Genomic DNA, 26,432 nt, shown 5'->3' with positions numbered 1-26,432 from the left:
GGTTCCATAAGGGTTCCACACAGTAGAGTAACTTTCCAGAAACCTACAACCTCCAGATGCATCCCTGGTCCAGATAAGTCTTGAAACCTAGCCCAGCCTCTCCAGAACATCAGATAGTTCCATCTCCCTACCCCATATTAGTGACAGCCCCTTCCAGTATCAAAAACTTAGAACTGCCAAAGCCCAAAACAACCCCATAGCCTTTCCAACCCCAGATGTATGGAAAAATCAAAGGTGATGGTGTATACATAGAAGATAGGACTTAACGAATGAATATGAATGCTGAATCACTGAATTGCTATCTCTTTATAGTCTCCAGTATTTTAGAGCAGCTAGAAGTAAAAACCTAAAATTGAGAAATTGTAACCCATGTCAAAGTCTAAAATATGTTCTACAACTAATTGTGGAGCTGTGCTTGGAAACTGATAGCTTTTTTGTATATATGTTATTGTCCACAAAAAAGGAAAGAAAATAAAGTTGATTGTGATGATAAAAAAGTATTTAAGCCCTCTAGTCTTCTACATTCTGGAGCAGCTAGAAGGAAAAATATGAGAGGATCGTATGGTAGCCCATGACAAACTCTGGGATCTGTCCTGTAATCACTTTTTGAAGAGTGCTTTGAAAACTATTGCTTTTTTATTTCTTTGCTTTGCCTAATGTTATACTATAGAATAATAGAAATTTAAAAAAAAAGACAACAAAAAAAGAAAGAACCCTCATTCATTGCTGGCAGGAAGGAAACATGGTACAGCCACTTTGGAAGAAACTTTGGCAGTTTTTTAGACAACATAACATGCAACTACCATATGACCCAATTGCACTCTTGGGCATTTATCCTAAAGAAGTGTACACTTATGTTCCTGTAAAAATATGTACATGAATATTCGTAGCAGCTTTATTCATAATAGCCCCATACTGGAGACATCCGCGATGTCCTTCTGTGGGAGAATGGTTAAACAAACTGTGGTACATCCACACTTTAGGATACTATTCAGCAACAAAAGGAAAGTAATTATGGATACACGGAACAACGCGGATGAATCTCCATGGAATTATGCACCTTTCCTATGGAAACTACTGGAGAATGTGCTCATCTCAGGAGGGCATAAGCCAGGCAGGAAGAATCCATGTTAACTGAGGATGAACACAGGAGTAGGGCAAAGGGAGTTTCAGAGTGACAAGGAAGGAAAGACCCATGTCCACAATAATGTCCAATTAAACACCCAAGCCCCAGGAAGAACGTCTTCAAGGAAAAGATAAAATTGATGGATTACCTAATATGTCTGAAAGTATATCAAAAAGTAAGAAAAAAAAAAGTGATTCTAGAAAAAAAAAAATGGGTGAGAAAAAAGTGTACTCATGGTATACTATGACTCAGCTATGACTAATATTTCTGGTACTATAGCAGTGTGCACACTGGAGATTGATTTAACCAAAGATTGTAATAGAACTCTAAGGGGAGTGCCGGTAGAGGGAATGTGTATGTGAAGGGGTGGGATACAAAACATGCTCCATTCTAATCTTCTAAACAAGGTTCAGCAGATAATGCCTAACATTTAAATGTGCAGAATTAGTAGTATAGTCGTGTCATTGAATATATGTAATGGTCCATCTAAAAGAGTTGGAAATAATTGCCCCAAGAGAGTGGGGCTTGGCAAGGGAAGGAGAGGGGAGAGATTTTTGTCTTAAGTTTGATAATGCTACAATATGAACTTCTATGCATTTTATTTTGTTCAAAATAAAAATTAAAAGCTAATTACAGAAAAAAGTCTCTACACTTAATAATATAACTAATAAAAAGGTCTTTTACATGGAGTCTTTGAAGCTCTTTCTTAAGCAACTTTTGGCTCAAAGAAGAAAGCAAAACCCAAATTTGGGAATATGAGAAATAACAAAAACACAACATAGGAACTAATACTCCTCAGAGAAAAATTCATTGCCTTAAATAGTTATATTAATAAGCAAGGAAAATGAAAATGATTGAATTAAATACCCAGTTTGTGATAGATTGAATTAAGTCCCCCATAAAGACGTGTTCAAGTTCTAACCTCTAGTTCTTGAGGTGTGGACTCATTTGTGAATAGGATCTTTGAATATCCAATTTAGATGAGGTCAGGATGAATCAGGGGAGCTCTTAATCCATATGGCTGAAGTCCTTATGAGCAAAGGAAAATGGGCACAGAAGTAGAGGCCAGAAGCAGAAGAAACCAGGGAGGGATGGTATGTGACAGAGAATGGGCTGGAAGCTACAGACTCCGGGAGAAAGCAAGCGCTGCCAAGATGATGATGTTAGACTTCTAGCCTCCAAAAGGACGAGACAACAAACTCTTGTTAAAGCCAACAGTTCTGTGGTACTTGTCATAGCGGCCCTAGTGGACTAAGACACAACTCATGAGGTTAGGGGAAAAGATCAACAAAATATTCCTAGTCATTCTTTTTGGCTGTCCAGCACCTGAACACTCTTTCTGCAAGGAGAGCCTACCCAAAGGGCTGAATCCTCAACTTCCCAGACCCCTTGAACGTGGGGTATGAGCTCATGACATAAGTCAGTGCTTCTCCTACTGCACTAGGTGATTCCAAGATACTCCCCCTTTCAGAGTCCCTCCCACTCTGAATGGATCAATTTGTGTGTGTGACTTTCCAGGCTAGGTTGTTTAGTGGCATCCTCCTTGCTTTCGCTTGGATCACTCACTCTGGGGAAGCCGGCCACCATGTTGTAAGGACACTGAAGCAGTCCCATGGAGAGGTCCACATGATGACCTCTCATGATGAAGAATTCATGATGAGGAACTGAGGTTTCTTGCCTCCAAAACCATTAGCTTGCCGGGGCTATGAAGGGGCCACCTTGGAAAAGTTCCTCCAAGCACTCCTGTCACACCTCCCAGTGACCACAGCCTTGGCCAACATCTTGGCTGCAGCCTTATAAAAGAATCTGAACCAGAACCATTCAGCTAAGCCACTCCCTGATCCTCAGAGACTGTGTGACATCATACATGTTTATTGTTTCAAGGCATTAAGTTTTGAGGTAATTTCTTTTGGAGTGATACATAACACAATGGGCATACAAACCATTTGGGACCCCTGTTAAAATGCAGATTCTAGAAAATAGGTCTTGGTGGGTGGTTTGGAGCTGTATGTACTCTAGAAAAACATGTTCCTAAATCTAATCCATTCCTGTGGGTGTGAACCCATTGCAAGTAGGACATCTCGATGAGGCCGTTTCAGCTAAAGTATAAACCACCTCAATCAGGAAGGAACTTAATCCTATTACTAGGGTCCTTAGTAAGCAGACTAAAATTCCGACAGAGAGAGAAAGCCACAGAGGGAGCAGCCGGAAACTGAAATCAATGGAAATCAGAAGAGGAGGGAAAGACCAGAAGAGGTCGCCACGTGCACCGTCATGTGACGGAAAAGTCGGGGACAAAGGATGGCTGGCAGTCAGCCCCAGAATACCACCTTATTTGGGGAGGAAGTGTTGCTTTGATAATGCCTTGATTTAGATTTTTTCTTAGCATCAAAACCATGAGCTAATAAATTCCCATTATTTAAGCCAACACATTACATGGTGTTGCTTGAAAAATGAAGGAGCCTAAAATAGTGGGGCCTAAGAGTTGGCATTTTAACACTTTCCCAGTGGTGCCAATAAGCTGGTACTTGAACCACACTTGAATCCTGAGGATCTGGGTTTCACAAGCAGAGTCCTTTGGAGAGGATGTCAGCAGCTGCAGCAGCGGCCGCCACAAGGCCCAGCATGCTGCAAGCGTGCTGCAGGCATGGTGAGGATGGCATGGCTCACAGTCCACCTGCAGTGATGCGACAGTAATAGTGGATGTGGTCTCCTGCCCAACCTTATGACACAACGTGGGGTCTTTTCCTGGCTGTGCAGATTTCTGGATGTTCTGTGAGGTCCCTATGGCCTTTTGATAAATCACGAATAAATCAGACAAAGTCTGTTTCTGTTTGCAACTGGGAGCCCTGGCTAATGCAGCTGGTCAGTTGTTGGGAAGCAGTTTTTGGTCCAAGTCACAATGCAGTGTGTCATTACATGGACACTAGGGACATCTATGGCAGGGCTCTTGGAGCATGCATGCTGAGGACAGCACCAGGAAGTGTGGAGACAACTTCAAGCACCATGAAACCCTAGCACCTAAGGAATGGAAGAAGTTAAGGGTGAAGTCCCACCTGGGATATGAGCTCTGTGGAAGGGGAATGGATTCCTGGTGAGTTACAAGACCTCAGGCCTTATAGAGGGCATGGGAGTTTGAATTAGGTACTCTAAAAAACACATGTTATTCTGCATTCCTGTGGGTGTGAGCCCATTATAAATAGGACCTCCTGAAGATGTTAGTTTTAATGAAGGTTTGGCTCAACTGAGTGAAGGAGGGCTTAATTAGATTACTGGAATCCTTTATAAGCAGAATAAATTCTGATAGTGTCAGAACAAACAGGGAGGAGCTGGAAGCCAGAAGTCAATGGAACCTAGAAGAGAAAGGAGAGGACACGGCCTTGTGTCAGAAAAGCCAAGGTCACCCAGAATGATACCAACTCTGGGGGGGAGCGAGCCTTCTAGCCTCCAAAACCACGAGTCAAACCATTCCTGCTGTTTAAGCCAATCCATTGCGTGGTATTCATCATGGCAGTGTGGGAAACTATGACAGAGGATGTCTTAGAAAGAATGTACAGTAACTGAATCACCAAGTTAAGAATCATTTGGTGAAGATGGAGTCTTAAGACTGGCGTCTTTTAAGAGGGAGACATTTTGGGGAAACCAGTTATGCTTGGAGAGTGGACACAGAGAGCAGAGAGATAAAACCAAGACACTGACATTTGGAGATGCAGAAGGAAAACATTCCAGGAGATGCCAGAAACTGAAAGCTGTTTGAAACCAGAAACCATAAGGGAGAGAAGGAGAGCAGATGTCACTGTGTGTCTTCCCACGTGATGCAGGAACCCAGAGGCCAGCTGCCTTTCCTCTGAGAAGGTTTCCTCTTGTCGGTGACTTAATATGAACATTGTTATGGCCGTAGTATTGTAACTTGTAACGTAATAAATCCCGTTTGTAAAAGCTAATACATTTCTGGTATATTGCATTGTGGCAGCTTTAGTAAACCCCAGGGTATGAGGCATGATTGTTTGCATGGATTGCATCGGGCTTAGCACTTACTTGGGAGATAGGTGAGCACAGCTTTGGATGTAAGGAGTATGCATTTCCGGCTAGAGGGAAAGACAGATAAGGAGAAAGTTTCCTTTCCTTAGTAGTTCTTTTCAGTTTGCTGGGAGGCTTCAGGATATCTCCCGAGCACCAGCCAAGTGTGGAGAGAGCTGTGGGATGGGAATCAAGTTCTGGGTGCTGGGTCATCTTGATTGGGAGAAAGGGAATGTCAGTAGACAGAGGCCAGTTGTGTGCTCCATCTGGGACTCATTTTTCCATCTGGGGGTGAACATAGATCCAGAAATTCCCATACTCCCTGATTCTGTCCCATGCAACTACAGAAAATCGGTATCCTAAGTGACTGGGGAGAAAATCATGACCAACTTGCCAAGTATCTTGTCAATATCTCCAGGGTGTCTGACAGACACTAGGACCTTGAATCTATCAGGGTTCTTAACTACAAGCAACAGACACTACATTTTTTAAAGGTTAGAGTTAGCTCACAGGCTCTCCAGGAACCCTGGAAATCCAGGGGAAGCCAGGAACAAGGTGGAAAAAGCTACAGCCAGAACCACAGCCCAAATCACACCAGAAAAACATGTCCTTGGTAAAGACACTGCTAAGGTTGCAACTTGCACAGACCAGTGCAAGTAAGAATGCTCTGGAAAGATCTGAGCTTAATAAAGTCTACGGTAGGTACAGATCATGAGCCCATGTCCTGGCTGTAAAGGGGGCTGAGAAAGGAAAAGGAGTCTCTGGCTTTCCAGTTCTATCACAGAAAACCAGTTCTGTGTCCCAGCAGGACTCACAAGAATTCCCCAGAAGGAATTTAATTTTTTTTTTTCTTTTACATGGGCAGGCACTGGGAATCGAACCCAAGTCCTCTGGCATGGCAGGCGAGCATTCTTGCCTGCTGAGCCACCGTGGCCCACCCCCCAGAAGGAATTTAGATCCATGGCAGCCCTAGAAGAGAGTGCATTCCTGACCTCTTATTAGCAGACACTTCAGCCAGGGGTCACATCCCCAGGAAATGATGAAATGAAGATAAACAGGAATTGTAAGCATTAGAAGATATTTTCAGATTCCCACTAGTCTTTCTTATCACTCTTGACACCAGCTTAGAATGTTGGGGGCTATGCAGTGTCTAGAGAAACCCTAGGAAATTCACTTCTCCACCTGACAGAGAAGACCGTGGTAGATATATTTTAGGATAATCTTCTAAACAAGAGCTGAAAGCACTGACTTGGCCTCTACCAGGCAGAGGCAGAATACTGTTAGTTGGCCAGGACTGAGAACCAACAATGCAGCACCTCCACCACCACCTACAAGCCAGTTTATGACACAAAGGCAGGATAGGGGCTGCATCCCCCAGATTGGAAGGCATGGCTGAGCGTTCCCAGATCCACAGAGACTGTACCCCAACATAGCTATGTCAGTTACTTATCGCTGCTTAATGAGCGTTGTAAGACAAAAATACAGAACATCAACTTAAATTTAAATGTCAGATAAACAACAAATAACTCTCCATGGTTTATCAGAAATTATAATTTAACGGGACATCCCACATTTTATCTGGCAACCAGTCCCACAAACCATTCCACGAAACTCAGTGACTTAAAATCACAAGCATTTATTATTGCTCATGGGTCTGCTGGTCAACCATTTGGTTCTTCTGGCCTCAGCAGGGTCCATTTACACATCTGAAATCAGCTGTGGGTTGGGTTGTCAGCTCTGCTGATCTTGGCTGGATTCTGTTACATGTTTTGCTGGCTATTGGTCTTGACGGGAGTGACCGGCCTTTGTCCCATGTGGTCTTTCCTGCTCCAGCATGTTAGCCCAGGCTTGTTTTCATGGTCACAGTGGCTGGGATCCAAGAGAAAGCAAAGCTGCAAGTGTCTTGAGGTCTACCCTTGGAACTGGCACACCCACACTTCCACTACATTCTATGGGTCAAAGCAAGTCACGGGGCCAGCACCAATCCTCAGGGAAACAGACTCCACAGCTTGTTAGAAGAAGCTGCATAATTACAAGGCATTGAGGGTAACAGGTGGGCATTTGTGCCATCCATCTACAATGACAGCCTTGGAACCAGTTAACCTTAAGCCCATCGTGACTTAGACATGGGGGTGGGTGGAGTTTGAATCCAGAGCTTTGTGGGCAAGTCCAAGCTGGGAGCCAGAGTCACAGGGGAGAAATGACCCTTGGCATGGGGAAGCATGTAATTTCTTCAAAGCACAGGAGTTCTGCTCTGGAAATGGGAGAAGTCATCAATTATCCCTAATTACAGAGTTTCTACAGAGCCCCGGGAATGGGCTGTGGAAACAGTTGATTCTGCCCCGGAAATGCCATCCTATGTTCCTGAGAGGAACAGAAGACAGCTTTGCAACCTTGTGGGGCGAATGGGTGCCCGTTCTCCTGGCTGCAGATAGGCGAAGATGTCTATGTGGGGCGTGCATGTGCAGAGACCAGACATTCATTCATTCACTCATTCATTCATCCAAGAAATATATATTAAGAAACTACTGTGTACCGGGCACTGCTCTAGGCACAGAAATACAGCAGGGAACAAGAAAAACAAAATCCATGCCTTCATGGGGAAATAAACACGATATGTAGAATGACTGTATTACATGCTTTGGAGAGAAATACAGTGGAACCGAGGGATAGGGCCTGCTGTGGGGAAATTGCCATTTTAATAGGGCAGTCTCAGGGAAGAGTTCACTGAGAAGGTGGCATTTGAGTAAATGGATGGAGCATTCCAACCAGCAAACCTTAGAATTCCTAGACCCTGGCATTTAGTCTGGAGCCCACTGTCATAATCCCACACCCTGGGCAGCTGACCATCCCATTCCTTGTGCCAAGCCCATCCCCCACGGTTCTGATAAGAGCCCCACTCACACAGAGCTGTGGGGAGATTCCTTCCCCCCACTTCAATCCATTCTCACTGTGGGAGATATGTTGAGAGTCAGTTGCTATGGGAAGTATTTCAACTGGCAGGAATTCAAAAGTCAAGAATGACGGCCTAGCAGCCCTCAAGGGGCCTCCACCTGAGAGATTTAATAGGACTTTATCGAGCATGCTGGGAACTCACCACAGGGATGGCTCTGCAGCTGCCTGGCTGCTTCCTAATCCAGGCAAACCCTGCCACAAGGGATTGGCCACAGTCTCCTGTTCTATTTATTGGTGTCTGAGTAGGAACCCCAGCCATCTATCGACCTCTGTGGGTAGAGGCAGAAGGGGACAGTTTTAACCACTGGGCAGTTGAGCTGAACAGCCTTCCAACCTCTTCCCAGCTGACAGCAGCCCTGAGTACAGGTGCCCCCACTAACCCAACACAGTGTCTGGAGCTGCAGGCAGAGTTGGGGGCCTCTGGCAGATAAACCTGAGAGAGAGGGCTGCTGGAAAGGACTCCTGAATTTTGATCAAGGGCAGTGAGGAGCCCTGCTACTTTATTAGGAACTGTCAGAGGCTGGAGCTGGGGCTATGGCAATAGCACTTCTCAATGGCATTGTACTGCTTGATACATTGTACTGACAGATAACCGTGATCCAATGGGATGCCACGGCTCCAAGGAGGAATCCATAGATTCCCCCACAGTGCACCATAGGTAAGTGAGAGATTAGTAGGAAAGAGAAACAGAAAGAAAACTGGGAACTCCTAGAGTGGAAACACAGACCCTTTACCCCACCCCACAGGAAGCACGAGTTCCACGTTCCACCAAGAACTTCATTTTTCAGAGGCACTGGAGTCAGAGATGGTAGAAATCAAACAAAGGGCAAAAATGTAGCTAGCAATGTCGTGGTCAGATGATAGTGCCCCGGATCCATGAAGACTTTCTGTACAAAGAAGAAAGCACTTTGGTGTACAGGTAGTTCAGTGGTAGAATGCTTGCTTTCCATGCGGGAGACCCAGATTTGATTCCCAGACCATGCACCCCCCTGCCAAAAAAGAGAGAGAGAAGAAAGAAAGAAAGAAAGGAAGAAGGAAGGAAGGAGGGAAGGAGGGAAGGAGGGAAGGAGGGAAGGAGGGAAGGAGGGAAGGGAGGAAGGGAGGAAGGGAGGAAGGGAGGGAAGGAAGGAGGGAGGGAGGGAGGGAGGGAGGGAAGGAGGGAAGGAGGGAAGGAGGGACGGAGGAAGGAAGCACTTCAACTATTTCCAGGAGAACTGAACACTGAAAATGAGGTCCTTACACAGTCATTGGAAAGGCTGGAAAATGACCTCTAGGTGGGGGTTTCCAGGTGACCACTACAAGAAGATTCGATCTCCAGGACATTCTGCCCCAAATGTCATGCAAAGATCAGAAAGACATTGTATTGAAACTGCAGAATACTAAAGACAAAAAGAAGATCCTAAAAATAGCTGATATAAAAGAAAACCACCTTCAAGGACTGACAGCCAACTTCCTAAGAGCAAAGATCATGGCCATAAAACAATGGATAATATCTTCAAAGTGCTGAGAAAAAATAACTCGACTTAGAATAGTGTAGCTGGTCAAGGAAGGGGGTAAAATAAAATAAAAATAATTTCAGAAAAAAAAAACAGATCTTTATCACCAAGAGATAGTCTTCAAAGGAACTTGTATTCAATATGTCTGTTTTCCAGAGTTCCTTCTCCTCTGTCTTTCCCTGGGCATGACACTGACTGCTGGACCCTATCCCTCTTTCTTGGATTAAATCCCCCTACACTGAAGGTAACACCAAATTTCACATTCTTTTTCTTAAAATCAGAGCACTTAAAGGACACTGTATTGGTCAGGGTTCCCTAGAGAAACAGAACCAACAGGAGAGTTCTGTAGATATGAGATGTATAAAGGTGTCTCAGGCAACCGTGGGAATGAAGCGTCCTGAATCCACAGGGAAGGCTGTGAGGCTGGTGGCTCTGATGACGGGTCCGGACAAACTCCACAGGAGAGGCTCGCTGGCTGAAGAAACAGTGAAAGGGTCTCTCTTCTTCCTTAAAAGCCCTCACCTGATTGGATTATCTCATTGTAGGACTTTGTTGCTGGTAGATGTAATCAGCCACAGATGCAATCAGCTGACTGATGATCTAATGCACCAGCCTTCTGGTTTGTCAACCAGTCATGAAATATTCTTGCAGCAATGTTCAGGCCAGTGCTTGCCTGACCAGACAACTGGTCATCGTCACTTGGTCAAGCTGACACCAGAACCTAAGCATCACAGACACCAACTAGAAAGTGATAAGATGACTCACAGGATGAGAGAAAATTTTTGCAAATCATATATCTGATCATAGATGTGTATCTAGAATATATAAAGAGTGATTGCAATTCAATAATAGAAAGGCAGATAACCCAATTTTAAAATGGGCAAGGAGGTGAATAGACATTTCTCTAAAGAAGAAATACGAACATCTGATCAGCATATGAAAGGATGTTCAACATCATTAGCCATCTCTCCCTCCCATCTCTCTCTCTCTCCTCTTCTCCACTCTCTCCTTCCTACTGCCTCTCTTGATTCTGCGTTCCTTTGTGTTTCCATCCTCCTAGGCAGGATCAGGAAGTGGCCCTTGCAGCTCTTAGCTTACAAACGCATCTCTCAACTACTCCTATGTAAAGGAGTATTTTCTCTTTGCAACAGTTTTAGGGAAAAAAAAGTACCTGATTGGATGACATATTGACTCCTGAGGGGAGGAAGCAATGCTTTGCCTGGGTGCATTGTGGGTCATGTGTCCACCAGCAGCTGTGGCCAGCCCCACCCCAGCTGAAAGAGCAGAGTGGGGAAGAGGTGTGCTCCCCCAGGAACCTGCCGTCAGCTGGAGGCAAAGCCTACACCCACCCACTCTGCACCTGAGCTAACTGTTCTCTAGGCAGTAAGGATGCAGCTCTTACATATTCCTTTTTAAAAGCTTTTGATAAGCTTCCTAATTTTCTATAACTTGCTCCCAAGCTTCCACCCTAATGGGCAGCAGGAACAAAACTTTCAAAATAACTCAATCTGGCATCATTTAAATAATCCCTTTTGTTTCAATAGAGCCTCTTTGGGAAAAATATTACTCCAGTTCAACCTCGTAACAGACTGTTCCTCCCTTTTCTTCCTTCTTCGCAAGATGGCATTAGGGGCAAAGGCAAAGCTTTCGCATCCTGCTGACATTAGGGAAGGGAGGTCAGTTTCTCTGCAAGCCTTCAGAAGAAAGCCTCGGCCCACTCAGGGGTGCCTCTGCAGTGCATTGTGCATGTTATGTTCCGCACAAACCCACGGGGTGTCATTCACAGAGACTGCTAGGCACAAGGCCCTGACCCCACACCCCTCAGCCCCTCCCCGGGCCCAGCCTCGGAACTCACCAAATCCCCGGGACCTTTACGCAGCAGCTGCAGCCTCAGGTGCCTCACCTTTGGCAGCTTCTCTCCTGGAGTCTAAGTCTCTGCTGGGCTGGTGGGCCTCTCAGCACCTCTGTCCCCTTTGAGGACCCGCGAAGAAACTTCTGGATCACTGGTGCACCTGGACAAGCCAAGGGGAGCTGGCAGGATGGAGGGCACAGACCTCTCCCCAACACACCCTTTCCTCTGTCTTGCCTCTTCCTGGCCTTTCAGGACAGACAGGGGCCTCCCTTCCCCCAGGCCCCCGAAGCCCGCCCATTGTGGTTTATGGTCAAACTAGGCTCAGACCTCCAAACTCGGCTTTTCTGACATGGAAAGGCAGCTTAGGGTGGTTAGAAACTCCCCTTCTCCCACGTGCATTGTCCCAGTTTGGCCTCAGACTGAATGTCAAGCCTTGCGAGGAGTCCTTTATGCTAGGTGGTCTGTCCCCTCCAGGGTAACAAGATTCACAGGATGTGAAAACAACCCACACATATGTCAAACATAACCCGTGTGACACTTCTACACAAACATATCACGTCCTTCTACCATCAACCCTGGGGAGCTCCTGCTCGTTCGAGCTTTAATTCCATTTTGCAGATGAAGAAACTGAGGCCTAACAGAGAAAAGGGACTTTGCCCGCATCCCACTGCTACTGAGTGTCCGACCAGGATTCCTTGCTAGTTCCATCTGCCTCCTTCCTTCCCTTGCAGACCAGTGATTCATAAGGGGACTTTGTGTCTTGAAAACTATTTTTAAAGCAATTCGTTCCAGCAAGAGAAAAGAGGCTTTTCTGGCTCTCTTTCTTAGACGAAAACTGTTTCTGTGCCCTCCCCTGGGTCCTTCCGGGCTCTGTGAATACCTGAAGGATGACAGGCTCCTCACATACCTCCATGCGTGAAGTTGTCAGAGAGAGCAGACGGGCAAGGAAATGGCGGTCCGGCTCAGATACCTGCTGGGGATAAGAATGGGGGGAGGGTGGGTCACCAGCAGAGCTTGGCAGGAGGTCCCCAGGCGAGGTGGCATTTGGGAGGACAAGCATTCTGGATTCCAGGTGGCTGAGCCCGGGTCGTGGTCATGTGCAGGGAACTGCACAAGCAAAAGGTCAGCCTGCTCGCTCTGCTCATACAGAGTTTCTGAAAACTATGGAGCGGGCACTGTTGGGGGTCCGAGGGATATTTTCAGGTAAGGATACACACCTGACATGGAATGATGCTGAGAAATTCTTCCAGGTGGTCTCCAGCCAGGAAAACTAGTCTTCCCATAGAGAAAACAAGTTATAGAGGTGGACGCAGGCAGCCTGCGTTGGCACCTTGGGCTGGAGAGACAAAGGGAGGAGGAGGAGGTGCCGGCAGGACTCATTCAGAAGATGAAATCGTGGGGGACTGCCTGGATTAAGCGGCACCACGGAGGAGGCCCAGCCCAAGAGAGAGGCAGCCTGGAGCAGAGAGATGGGGTGTTATGGGTTGAATTGTTCCCCCACCTCCCCACCAACTCTCAAAAGATATGTTCAAGTGCCCAACCCCTGGTCCCACGAATATGACCTTATTTGGAAACAGGGTCTTTGCAGCTGTGATTAATCCAGATGAAGCCAAACTGGATGACTGTGGGCCCCGATCCAATGAGAAGAGGATATTTATCAGGTGAGACAGACATAAAGGAGACGGCCGAGGGAGACAGAGGAGGCAGAGATTGAAGTGAAGCATCCAGAAGCCAAGGAGCGCCAGGAACCCCCGGCAGGTGGAAGAGCCAAAAGGAGACTGGCTTACAGACGCGAGGGAGCGTGGCCTTGGTACCTTCCATTTGGACATTGAGCTTCCAGAACCGTGAGACCAAAAACTGTCCATTGTCTGAAGCCACCTGCTTTCTGGTGCTTGGCTTCAGAAAGCACCAACTAGGACAGGAGATTTCTCCCCTTCCCCCACCCTCACCCTCCTGCCAGGACCCCTCAGGGGCCAAGTCCACATCTCGGGGTTGTCAAGGGAGCCCAGGACATGGGATTTGTGCACGCGGTGGTCTTCCCCGTGGACAGCAGGTAGGATGGGGTCAGAGCACAGATGGGCAAAGCGCAGGCCGAAAACCTCTCACGCCAGGAATGAGCAACTGGCAGTCCTTGACCCTTGGATAACACTTGTAGTTTTATTTTATTTTCTTAGAGAAGTTGCAGGTTTACCGAAAGATCATGCAGAAAATACAGAGTTCCCATACACCCCTTTTCATTAACTCCTCGCCTGAGGGTGGTACGTTTGTTACAATTCACAAAAGAGCATTTTTTCTTTAAAAGAGCATTTTTATAATTGTACCGTTAACCAGAGGCCATTGGTCACAACAGGGGCCACTGCTTGTCTTGTCCAGGCCTATCGCACTTGCAACTTAACCTGAAAGGGAGCCTCGACTTGGACAACAGTTTGTTGCCAGAATTAAATATTATTTGTACTTTCATTCTATTTATTGTCACAGCCACCTTCTATTTATGGCAAGGGATACTGGCTATTCATTTATGACAGTGCCACCCGTTTTCCTTTGAAGTGATTTCTTCAACTTGAGAAGGGAAGCGCGTGCTTCAAGGGAAAATATGAGAAACCTGGAAGGACCGGTGTTAGACGGAGCGGGAGCACCCAGCACGGGCAGGAGAAAGCCTGCGGTGTGAGGAGGGGTGTGGGGTGCAGGCAGAGCCGGGAGCCCTGACTCCCCACCAGTCTCAGCCTCCGGACAGCAGGCAACAGGAAGCACGACAGCCTGCTTGCTGCTAAAATCGAAGCTGAAACCAGTCCAGCAGATCTCAATTCCCAGCCCATATGGGCCAGGGGGCATGTTAACACACAAATTCCCACTGCGGGAGCAAATACAGAGCAAAGAACCTGGTCTCTCCACCAGACAGCAGGGGCTGGGGCTGGTGTAGATGAAGAGGCATAAAAACGAAGTGTGACAGGTGGCCTTGTTTGGGTCCTGATTCAGTCCAGCCGGCAGTAAAAACATGTTTTGAAGGGAGTTGAGGAAATTTGAATATGGAAATATTGATATTGGAGTGATAATGGCTGTAGGAGAAACAGAATGTCCTTATTTATTAAGATTTAAAAAAGAAATGATAATAGCCTGTCCCATAAACAAAGGAGAAAGAAGCATTTTGGAAAGCTGGTCTTCAGGCAGTCTCGCCTGGAAGAGGATCCTGGAGGCTGAAATTCTGGGTACAGCCTACCCCCTCACCCCCTCACCCCCACCAGCCCCCACCTCACCCCAAGCCTGGCCTGGGGAGAGGCTTAGAGAGAAGGGGACCGTCCCAGGGGCATAAACACACAATCAAGAACCTGACCGAGCCCCTTTCAACCAGAACTTCCTGACTTCCTACTTTACGCCTGGCCCTGGCTGGGCAGAGGATGTGGAGCTGGCCCTGAGAAGGTCCAGCTGTGCAGGAGACCCCAGCTCAGTGCAGGGAAAGACCTACGGACATTCCAGACAGCAAATGCTGTAAAATCATTAAGAGGAACGCATAGGAATGCAGGAGAGGTTTGAGCTGGGAAGGTTTGGCCAACCAGCTAGGAGCTGGGGAGGCACGGCCAAGACAGCTGCCCATCAAGGGGCACATTGAGTGGCATCTGGAAGGAGGCATCCAGCAAGAAGCCAGGGCCGCAGCCACTGGTTTAGGAGCAATAGCCATGGCTATTGTAGATGAGAACACCCAAGCTCATAGAGAAGGGTGAGTTCTGCTGCCAAAAACATTCTGTGACTTTCCCTTTCGACACTGTAAGGCTCAAGCTCTCTCCGTGGCTTTCAGGATCCTTGTGACCTTGTCTCGTCAATGGAAACCTGGAGAGCAGGGAGGGTGAACTGAAGGTGGGCGTTGACGGGTGAAGAGACGGATGGGTAGGAGAGGGGTGGGTGGGTGGTGGTCCATGGGCTAGATTGATGGATGGGTGATGGTGTTGGGTCTGTGATGCAGATGCCATCACAAATGCTGGGATAGCCCACACTATTCCAGGGTTACTCCAGCTGCAACCTGAACCCGGGAGGTCTCTGCTTCAACCCTCCTGTGAAAAAACACACTAAGGTTAGGGATCCGAATGCACCTTCATCCAATTTATACTCTGGGTTGGTCACTCCTCACAGCCAGAGATATGTAACTGTGTCCCTGTGATTCCCCTACCCCAGCCAGGTGACCGGTGGGTTGGGCTACTGAGCTGGATCTTCCTATCAGCTGAGGTCATACGGGCAATGAAACCTGGTGGCAAAGGTGAGTCAGGCCTTGTAAGTGCATTTTAGGTGGACACTCGGCAATTAATTATGAGTCCACCAGGAAGAGACTGGGTTAATGTAGAGATGCCCCAAGCTTCTCCAAAACATCCACCCCAGCTGGCTGCACAGAGCAGACAAGGGCAGAACTAACAAACTGGGAGAGTCTCTCCCCTGCCCCAGCCCGACCCCAGCCCCGCCCCAGCCAGTCATCCTAAGACCACAGGGGTTCCCATTCTACATGACTTCCTAGGCAGGGAGTCTCCAGTGGCCTGCCCCGCCTACTGGGCGGATGACCCAGCCAATCAGAGCACTTCATCCTTCAGTTATAGGATGGGTTCAAATAGAGGCCTGTGCCCTGAGGGTGGCCAGTGAAATCTCTACCTGGGATGTTTTCTGGTGACCATCATTGCTGCCCACATGGGAAGAACTTCCCCGGATTCCTGAGAACCTCTCGGGAGCCGTGGCATCCGGCCATGCATGACACCGAGCACACCCGTGGACTTTTCCATGGCCGGAGCCAACCAGGTCCTTTTCTGCTCAAACCGGTTTAGGTGAAGTGTCTGTCATTTATAACGGAGACAGGCACTCAGCAAGGAGCACACACTTTGGGTATTTCTTGGGGTTATGTTTAGCTGGATGCTGCAGTGATGGCTCTCCATTCTAGCGTTTCCCACATGGGCAGGTGGACACGAGGGGCTGGCGTAGGACCCAACCTGGATCCTGAGAACAGTGAAAACTGCTGCAAAGAGGGAAAGTTTTCCTCCACATTCCCAGTACTATGGGGTTTTGCTCACTGACCTTGGCCACATGCCCAGTCTCTACTGGTGTCAGGGCTCAGAGATGGTGGGTATCGCTCTCGAGGAGCTCCCGGCCCCAGAGAAGCACTGCCACACTGAACTGGTAGATGGTCTAAGTTTAAATGCTAGTCCAACCATTAAAAGTGTCGGGCCCTGGGACAAGTGACATAGCCTCTCTTTATCCCTGTGTTCTCTTCTGCATAAGGGGTGCCAACACTACAACTCATCAGTCAGCACAATCTAGGGTATGCTGCAGAAACAAATAACCCCCGCGATTTCCATGTCCTGCCCAGCAGAGAATTGTTACTTGCTCATGCCACAAGCCCCACACAGATTGGCTGCAGGTTCTGCTCCACCATGACTCAATGCTTATCCCGGAAATGACCTAGGTTATGCCCAGTGATAACACATTGGTTGAGCTGAGTCGAATGGCCATACCCAGCCTGTTCTCAAAAGGCCAAAGTGCCTGCAGTGCTCAGGGAGGCCGCAGAGAGGCCAAGCGGGAGCCAAGTCCTCTCATGGATATCCACAGACAATTCTTACCTGGCCCTCCCCTTTACCCTCAGCCTGCTGTCCACTCCCCCGGACAGCCTTCCCTGCCCACTGGCAGGGGCGGGCGCCCCTCTCCCAGCACTGCCCGTCCGCTCATTTCATTTTCTTCTCAGTCCCTGTCCCCATTTACATCCACCTGACCTTCATTTTATCCCTGCGTATGAAGTCTGTTTCCTGCTCGCCTCACCCCCAATGCTTAGGACAATGCCCAGCCCCCGGAAGGGTACGAGTGAGGCCAGGCTGCGGCTGCACTGGGACCCAAACAAGAAGCAAGTCTGAGGTCCCCTCTCACTCCACATCGAGTTGGGGTGGCTGTGCCAACCAGCCGGGGCCCAGGACCACACGCTGGCCCTAAGCCCTCAGCCGTCTGCAGACGCCTCCCGGGTTGGAGCAGCCAGTGAGACCCGGTATTAATAGCTGATGATGTTAATCTCTTGATGCGTCAGCACGCACAGCAATCAGAAAGCACTTGCCTCCTGCACTGTACTCTGTATAATTACGCTTGATCACCTCGGAGCAGTTAGAGCTGATTGAGGCTCAGAGACGGCCGCCTGATTTCAGGCTGGGGAGGTTGGGGTGGGCGGGCTGGAGCCCTCTGTAGCCTAACGAGGGTAATTGAGGCAGGGCTGATTGTGCTGGAAAGCTGGAAGGGGCCGGGCCGTCGACAACGGGCCACGTCACACCCCAAATGGGACCGCATTTGCTAAATTTGTTTCCGATGCAATTTCATGGTGATTACGCTGATTTCTTTTTAGTAATTGAGCCTGGCGCTCAGCTCGATGCCTGCGGCCCCGGCTGTCAAAATGGGGACTGTTTTGGAACAGGAGGTATTGATTATGATTTATGGACTGCTGTCACAGCCCTCAGAACAGGGGAAGCTGGGAAAGAGGCAGGCCAGAGAGCTGCAAGGGGCCTCAGGGGAACCTCAGATGTTCTGCCGGCCTGGGGGTGGGTGGTGGAAGGCGAGGGGCTCTTAGCTGCCCTGACTGAGTCTGGCTCTGTCACTTACTGCTGTGTAGCCTTGGGCAAGCTGTGCAACCTCTCTGAGCCTTGGCTTCCTCGTCTGTACATATGACAGGGGATAAGGATTCCCTTACAGCAAAATCACCAGCAGTGACCACATGGGCATAGAAAAAGTACCTACGGCCTATGGGGTGCATCCCACCTTCTTCATCTGGACACAGGCCTGCTGATGCCAAATGATCACATCTGACCCCCACGCCCATCCTCTAGGGTAGAAGAGACCATCCTTCTTTTGCCGTGGAGGAAGCAGGCCCAGGGACCTGGGGGCCCCTGCCCAAAGCTGCACAGCCTTCTCTTGCCATAGTGTTTGCAAAAGTATCTGTATCATGGAATGTCATGTCTGTGCTGGGAAGGCCAGCCATCCCCTAACTGGGTCCTATCAAAAACAGGGCTCCCTGGGGAGAAAGTTGGGGACACACAGCTGGCTGCAGCCCCGTGCTTTCACAGTGTGGCGGGAGACTTGGCTTCGGGTCCCCGGGAACTGATGAGACAGGCGGCACTCAGGTCAGAATCTGTATTTTACAAGCTCCCCCGCGCCCTCTACCACGCTGAAATGAAGGCTTGGGAATGGTGGTTCTGAGCCAGGGGGTTACAACCTGGGGAACTTCTAAAGAGCACCAGCACTCAGGTTCCCCAGAAACAAATCCGCGTCTCCAGGGGCGGACCCAGCACCGGAGATGTTTTCAAGCCATCCCACCGGAAACTCTAAGGCACCCCCTGGTATGTTGGCACAGACTCAACGCCCACACAGAGATTTCTCTTGAGCATCAGAGCCACCTTGCAGGGCTGGCGAAGCATGGGTAACCAAAGGGACATACACAAAAGTTGAGAGCAGGACTTGAGCCAATATTTGCACACCAATGTTATCACGGCATCATTTACAATTCTAAAAGATGGAGACCACATACGTGCCCATCTACAGGTGAATTAATAAAACATGGCCTATCAATGCAATGAATATTACTCAGCCACAATAAGATATGAAGTTCTGATACACGCTACAATATGAAGGCATCATGTTCAGTGAAAGCCAGACACAGGTATTGTATGATCTCACTACTTTTTGCATTTCCAGAGAGTCCCCGGTGCTGCTGCAGCTAGTGTGACTGCCATATTGAGCCCTGTGCTACCACACCCAAGGCTCTGATAAGTCCTGCAGTTAAGACTCCCAGCCTTGTCCCATAATCTTAATCACTGAATGCATTCCCGTTCCTGGAATACCTCCCAACCTTCCCTTCGAGACACGGACCTGAGTATGGAATGTTCTTCAAGCTGTGCTGTGCTGTCCCTGCCTCCCAGGAAGGCCGGGTCACTCACTCTGGGGCCAGCTCTCCACCAGGGCAACCCACTCCATGGATCCTGCAACCAGCTCTCACCACAGACCATCTCCCAGCAAGGAAAACTCTAGAGCCATGGGCTTTAGCAAAAATGTTTAATCTCTCCTTAATGTGTGTGTTTATTTACAAGTACTAAATCTGCAGAACAGTAAAATAGGAAATCACCGTATATTTACACAATCCAAGGGCGGGATGCCTGGGCAGCCGTCCCCACGAGGAACAAGGGCGGAGGATCCGTCCGAGCGCTTGGCCCCACCGGGGGTCGCTCTTCTTTTGGGTGGAGGGTCTGTGACGTTAAAGGACAGCTAATTGTGGGCTTCGTCTTAAAAATATCTTTCTCTCTCTCTCTAAATATATCTATTCTAGCTTGTATAGCACCAACATGAGCCATTGAATCCAAAAGTGGGCACACCAGGGGAGGCTCCGAGGAAGGTCAGGCTGGGGCTTGAGGTGGGCTATGACAAGCATCTGGGCCTCTGCGTGGGGCTGGGACCCTGCATGCAGGTCCTGGAGCCCACCTGAGTCCCCTCGCCAGCAGCCTGCTTGGACCCCCTCAGGCCAAGTCTGGTGAGACGCGCAGTGGGCTGGGTGGCCCTGGGTGACATGCGGGGGGTCGGCAGCCCTGGGCAGACTTGGGGCATATGGAGGTATATGGAGGCCTCCCCGAGAGGTGAGGCCGAGCTCCCAAACCGAGGTGTGAGCTGTCCTGGGGTGCCCCTGAAACAGCCCAGCAAGGACAAGAAGTGGTGGGTATGCTGGGAGGAGGGAGTCTCCAGCAGTGCAGGCAATAGCAGCAGTGTCTGAGGGGCGCCAGGGGCAGTGTATCTTGTAAACAACCCCTTGCATGGTGACCCACAGATCTGCCTTGCTCAGGGCCAGGCTGCCCCAAACTTGGGGCCATGAGAGGGAGGGCCTTTAAAAAATCCTGCCCACCCCAGCTTGCACAGAGATGGGGCCACAATCCTGGGCTCCCCCCAGGACCCTCACTCACCCAGGCTGAGCCAGGCCTTGGGGTGGAAGCCCTCAGGCAGGAGGATGCCAGGGAGCTTGGTGGGGGTCCCTGGGCTGGACTCCTTGGGGTGCCGTACCCCACCTGCTTTCTCACCCAGCAGAGCAGAGGGCTGCAGGAACCAGCGACAGACATTGGGTCTGGACTCCATGTGGTGGGAAGGTGCCAGCCTGCAGAGGTGCTGAGCCCAGCCGAGCTGGGTAAGCCAGCTCATGTGTAAACAGGAGCTGCTAAAGTGCTTGCGGCTGACGCTGGCCTCAGCTCAAGGATGGGGCACATGCCCCCTGGGGTCTCTCCACAGGGAGGGCCGGTCCCCAACCATTGCCCCTGCAGCTTTGGGGCAGAAGAGCTGGCTGAGGGCGGCCTGAGCCCAGGGGGACCCGTGGAAGGGGGAGGGTTGAACTGGGTTCTAAGAGAGGGACAGAAGGGACCATGGAAGCCCTGACCTGACTGTGCAGACATGGAAGAGCAGGTGGCTTCAGTAGAAGCCAATGTCGAGGGAAGATCTTTGGGGGAAACTGAGGCTCTCACCCAGATGTGGCCAGATGTCATTAGACAGGGCAGGGTGGAGACGCAGGGGTGGGAACCCCAGCCAAGGCAAGGGGCTGGCGTGTCTCATCCAAATCAGGCTGAGGAAGGGAGAACCCACCTGGGAAGGGTTCCAACCAGGTGCTGGCAGCAATGGGGGGGTGCTCCCAGGGCACCCCATTTTCCCTGGCTTAAGGAGCTGAGTCAAAAGTTCAATTTCACACCGTCCCCCCTACAAGCATATGCTGCTCAGGGGACCCCATGTGGCAGCCTCGGCGGGGGTGGGGTGGGGTGTGTGGAGAGGGCGTGTTCTCTTCAGCCGGACCCGGGCTGAGGTTGGCCCCGCCACAGTTAGCTGTCCCTTACAAAGTCCAATGGCAGTCTTTAGTACCGTTGAAGAAGTCAACTCGAAAAGGGGAGACAGGCTGCTTGACTGCTTTTACCAGTGACTAATTAATTAGAAAACATTAAAAAAAAGAAAAAAGTCTAACAACCTCTAGTATTCAACACTTGCAGTCTTTAAAAAGATCAATTCAGACTAAATGCTAGCACGGTCATGCAGGTATCCGCCAGCCTGGTGCACCCCGAGACGCCTGGGGCTTGGCAAGGCCCCTCCTTTGTGAGGTCAAACGAAGGAAAGCTGCAGCGGGGCACGAGGGGTGCCGGCCTCGGGTGGGTCCCACACAGGACACAGGAACGCGGCCTGCTTCCTTCAAGGCCACGCGGTGGTGGTTTTTGTGTGTTTCTTCCCCCACCGCCTTCACCTCCTCACGCCTTCACCTCCTCACTCCGTGCTGTTTCCTAACACATCTTCTCCTTAACTACACAGCACCCACTGGGGCAGAAGACTGAGGCGGGGGCCGCGGGTGTGTGTGTGCATGTGTATATATATATACATATATATATATATGTACAGATTTTTTTTTTAATTAAAAATTGTTCTTTCTTGCTCACTGAGGGTGAGAATGGACAGAGGCCGCTGCCCAGCCCTCTGGTCGTTGCGTCCTGCTCGGGCCCTGTGAGACCCAGGAGGGCCTTGGGGCCTGCCCACACCGCCCAAGCGTAGTGCAGCAGGATTTCTTTTTTTTTCCCCCCTAAAAAAAGCAAACAGTTCCCAAGATGTCCCCACTCTCCTGAGGGTCCAGGACACCACTGATGCCAGGTTGGAAGTTGCTGGAGGACAGCCGCTGGGAGTGTAGGCAGAGAGGGGCAGGGAGAGGACAGGAGAGCAGGGGCGGGGAGGGCTGCTGGGGGTGACCTGAAGAGCTTGACGATTTGGGGAGCGGCGGAGGCACCCTCCAGGCAGCCGTGGGGCGGGTGGAAGGAGTGTGGCTGGCTTGCGGCAATAAATAATGGGACCTGTTCAACGGCCCGGGGTCCCCAGGTCCCAGTGGCTTCCAGCGGCACAGCCCTGAGGACACAAAGCGAGTTCCTGAATCCACCGGGAAGTCACCTGGATCAGGGGTGGGGGGTGCAGGTACCCCTCCATAGGAGGGGCAGCTGGGAAGGTGCCTCTCTGGGGCACAGTGGGCGTGGTGCCCTGGCCGTGGCCCGCAGAGAGCACGCGGTGAATCCAAGAATGGCCGGCGGTGGGAGGCCCTGGACAGACTGTGTTGCCACGTGGCCCGGGTCAGGGCCTTCAGCCGTCCCTCCAGCTGCTCACCAGCGAGCAGTGGCAGCAGCAGGCAGCGTGGAAGCCGGAACTGCCGACAGCTCAGGCCCCAGCTCCGGACTCTGCTCCCCTCGGCAGCCAGGCTCCCAGGAGGCGGACTGTGCCGGCCTGGCCTCCCCTTCCTCCTGATCCCTCAGGCCCTCTGGAGGTCGCCACGTCTGCCCACAGAGCCACTGGGCAGCTCTTCCAGGTGGCGAATCAACTCGGCCCGCCACAGCCACTGCCTTGCTCTCCTTGGTCCTCTGGTGAGCAGCTCTCGTGCACAGGCAATGAAGAGGCAGGGGCAGTGGGCGCCACCAGTCCACACGTGTAAAAAACAGGACGCCATGCCAGGTGGGAGGGAGGGGAGGGCCGGGAGGACCCTGTCCACAGAAACTACGACGTCAGCTGCAGGGTAGCCCCCGGGGTTCCGGACCACGTGCCCAGGCCTCTGAGCCCAGAGATGGGGGTGGAGGGTGCCCCTCAAGCTGGGTCTGGCCTGGCCAGGATGGAGGTTGTGCTGCCTGCAGGGCCCCTCTTATACTTTCTCCGCTGCTGGGCAGAGTCGCAAGCCCCAGGGTCTCAGCTGCTCAGGGCCATTGTGTCCACCACCTGCTCCAGCTTGCTCCGGAGCCGCTGCCGCCGGGCCTGCTCATCCTTCTCCAGGGCCGCCAGGATCTGCAGGGACAGGGAGGGCATGCTGGTGGAGCCGGCAGGGCTCTGCATGCCCCAGGATGGGTGTGCTGGGCTTGGAAGGGCAGAGACGTGATCAACGGCACCCAGCCAGGGGTCCAAAGGCACAGCTAGGGGCAAGGGGACACAGCCAGGGGGCTGGCCTGGGTCCTGCTTGGTCACTGCCTCTGAGTGGCCTGTTCCCCACGCCAAGGCACTCTCAGCTATGGGCAGGGGGTCTTTGAAACAGACCCCAGAGGTGCAAATCCTTCCATTTCCAGCTGGGGTAATGAGCCCCCGCCCCTGCCCCCACCACTGTTCCTTCTTTGGTCCTTCCAGATACCAACCCCAAGCAGGCAGCTGGGGGGGGGGGGGTGGCCAGACCCCATTCTCCTGTCTAAGTGGAAGGGGCCTGGGACCCCTAGGGTGCAAGCAGGTCTGCTAGCCCCACTCACAGCCCTCCTGCTTCAAGTTCCAACAGGATCTTAGAGCTGCCTGGACACCCTGGTTCCATTCAGTTATTCTCTGCTCTCCTGAGACCCCAACCCTCCTTCCTGCTCCAAGTGGTAACTCATGCCTTTCCGTCCTACTCCCCTGAGGAAGGAGAGGCAACCCCCAAGTGCCCGGGACTTGGTGCCAGCCCCCACTGGCCTCAGCCTCTGACTGCCACCCTGGGGCTCCGTAGGGCCAGTCCCCTGCCCCCCTGCTCAAGGTAGTGGCTCCAGCAATGTCCCACCACAGAGGGCCACGCTGCCCCCTTTCTCTACCTCACTCCCCTCCCACCACCACCCAGGGCTCTGCCCCACTTTCTGCAAAACTCACCAGAACTGTCCCCCGTGCTTGCCTTCCTTTCCCTGGTGAGTTCACAGCCATGAAGTCTTTGTACCTCCAACCAGGCTGGCACTGTCCCCCAAGGTCCGTCCCCTGACTCCTCTCTAACCACCTCTCAGGCCCCTCCCTGCTTCCTGACCTCCTGTCCCTTGCCACACCCCCTGCCTGGGCCCCTTCTGCTAACTCCCTGGGCACTGCGGTCTGCAGCCTTCCCTGACTTGCCCTCCCCCTGCGGACCTCAGGCGGGAGCCCAGGGCTCAGGCTGGTCCCCTCTTCTCCCGGGTTAGCTCCTCGGGTCTCACAGCTTTGAGGTGCTCGCTCTCAGCAACCCTCCAAACTTTGATCCCAGTTCTCTTTCCTGAACTCAGTTCTCCATTCCTCTCAAAGAGCCCGTGGCTGAGCTCCCGCCACTGTCAGACCTGGCCTTCCCACAGTCTTCCCTCCAGCTCCCCCAAAGCCCAGGCCTCCCCACCCAATCGGCCCATCCCTCTAGCTGCTCTTCATACACACTGGGTCCCCCCCACTTCTCCCACCCGGCCTGGTACTCCAGGTCCGAGCTCAGCATCTCTCCCTGGCATCACGGCTGCAGCCCCATCACTGGTCCCCACCTCCCCTTCGCCCCGCGCAGTTTCTTTTCAGCTCACATCCCTGTTTCCAGACCTTCGCCAGCTCCCTTCTCCCTCAGGAAAAATGTCAACATCCTCTAAGGTCCACAAACAAGCAGTACAACTGTGACCTGGGACCATGTCTCCTCCTCTCCCCATGAAGGTGCTTAGGACTCGGTCTCCTGCAGTCCAGCCAGGCCCACTACAGCCCCAGGGCCTTGGAACCAGCCGTGCTCTGGCCTGTCCAGGCCCCACTGCGCTGCGTCCATTGTACCCCCTGGCCAGTCTTCCCGACTCTGACATCCCACCACACAGCCACCCCAGCCTGTCTGTGCAGATGCCCTGGAGGTTTCTCGGGGCTTTGCTACCATGTGGTGGGAAAGTCCTAAAAGGAGGGGTACCAGGAAGGGCCTGGGGCCCAGGCCCCCTGACTCCCACCCAGGTCGATAAGCACGGTGAAGGGCCCCTAGGAGAACAGCTGGTCCCCAGCCCACCTTCTCCAACACAGGAGGCTCTGTGGCCCCACTCTCCCCCACCCCAGCCCCCCACCCCCCCACCCCCCCCACCCAGTGACCCAGAGGGGCAAGTGCTCCACAGGGGCCCAGTGGTCTGTGCTGGGTCAACAGGGAGACCCCAGGGTGGCAGAGCAGCAAGGCAGGAGTTCAGGGAGCCCCGGCGTGGATAGCACTGGCCGGTGGAAGGGAGCTGAGGAGGGAAATCTGCAGCGGGGGCCTGGGGAGTGGGCTGAAGGAGGCGGGCTGAGAGGGGTGCTTCAGCTGACAGATGGGAGGGGCCAAGGCCAGTGACGCCTATACCCCAGGAGGGGCTCCCTGGGGGCTCACCTCATCCTTGTACTTGGTGATGTAGGAGTAGATCTCGTGCAAGGCACTCATGCTGTTGAACTGGCTCAGGTGCAGCCGTGACTGCTCGGCCAGGTACGCGCTCATGTCCTGGTCGCTGATGGCTGGCATCTTGGCGATGTCGGCATAGTACCTGCAGCCATGGGGGAGGGGAGTGAGTGCCCCCCACGGTGCCCTGCAGCCCACCTGGTGCCCACCCAGTGCCTGTGCCACCCACCTCTCCACCCAGCTCTTGTAGTTGGGGATGTCCTTGGCGTAGAGCAGCTTGTTGGAGGGAGAGTCCTTGCCCAGCTTGTGCTCGGAGGTGGAGCAGGAGTCCATGAAGGTCTGCGCCACCACCGACAGGCAGGCATCCGTGATGCTGCTCTTGTGAATGTCGAACACGAACTGCGGGTTCTTGATGACATTCACCCAGAAGCGCAGGGGCAGGCTGAGGGGGGGCGGGCACGGGTCAGGGCCTCTGGCTCACCCAATTGGCTGGCCGCCCCACCTGGCGGGACCCCGGTGTGTCCCCTCCCCTCCGCACAATAGGGGTGGGGTCAGCTGGGGATCAGCAGCCCTCCTGGCTCTCACCTTTAAAGTGGCCATGGATTTTCCCGGATGGGGAAACTGAGGCCCCCGCAGGATCAGGGCGGGGCCGTGAGGAAGGCAGAGCCTCTGGGGCTATCTCCTGCCACCCGGCCAGGGGCAGCTGCCTCTACCTCCCTGGCCTACCACCTGGGCTGTATCTTCTCTCTCTCTTGCACACGCAAATACACAGACACAACCCTGCATGCACACAGAAGCCGCTCCCTGGGGGCTGTCACCCCACAAATGCACACTCAAACCCAGACGCAAAAACGTTCGGGGTCTCACATGCACGGTCCA

At 51.8% G+C, this 26,432-nt stretch overlaps 1 protein-coding gene and 1 long non-coding RNA gene across 9 annotated transcripts in view; one reads left to right on the top strand and one right to left on the bottom strand.

The window, feature by feature from the left end:
- The first annotated feature begins 4,031 nt into the window (after positions 1-4,031).
- LOC143646894 (uncharacterized) lies at positions 4,032-19,548 on the top strand. 8 transcript variants are annotated; one of them, XR_013157721.1, is made up of 6 exons: positions 4,032-4,220; positions 15,243-15,301; positions 15,617-15,698; positions 17,805-17,876; positions 18,462-18,576; positions 19,148-19,548. It is a non-coding gene; the product is annotated as an uncharacterized LOC143646894 (long non-coding RNA). The 8 variants fall into 8 exon arrangements; XR_013157720.1 differs by lacking the exon at positions 15,243-15,301 and adding an exon at positions 9,754-9,841 and having other exon boundaries at positions 4,033-4,220; XR_013157722.1 differs by lacking the exon at positions 15,243-15,301 and having other exon boundaries at positions 4,033-4,220; positions 15,575-15,698.
- PLXNA1 (plexin A1) overlaps positions 19,491-26,432 on the bottom strand; it is a 52,668-nt gene continuing 45,726 nt past the window's right edge. Inside the window, exons 29-31 of the mRNA XM_077116315.1 lie at positions 25,783-25,995; positions 25,548-25,698; positions 19,491-23,275 (exon numbers count right to left, since the gene is read on the bottom strand). Coding sequence (XP_076972430.1) covers positions 23,180-23,275; positions 25,548-25,698; positions 25,783-25,995 — 460 coding nt within the window. The 3' untranslated portion in view covers positions 19,491-23,179. The remainder of the gene's footprint in view (positions 23,276-25,547; positions 25,699-25,782; positions 25,996-26,432) is intronic.

The sequence above is a fragment of the Tamandua tetradactyla genome, chromosome 9 (genome assembly GCF_023851605.1).
Source record: "Tamandua tetradactyla isolate mTamTet1 chromosome 9, mTamTet1.pri, whole genome shotgun sequence".
NCBI lineage: Eukaryota > Metazoa > Chordata > Mammalia > Pilosa > Myrmecophagidae > Tamandua > Tamandua tetradactyla.
The sequence above is the reverse complement of the archived record's forward strand: the minus strand, read 5'-3'. Positions and strand labels throughout refer to the sequence as shown.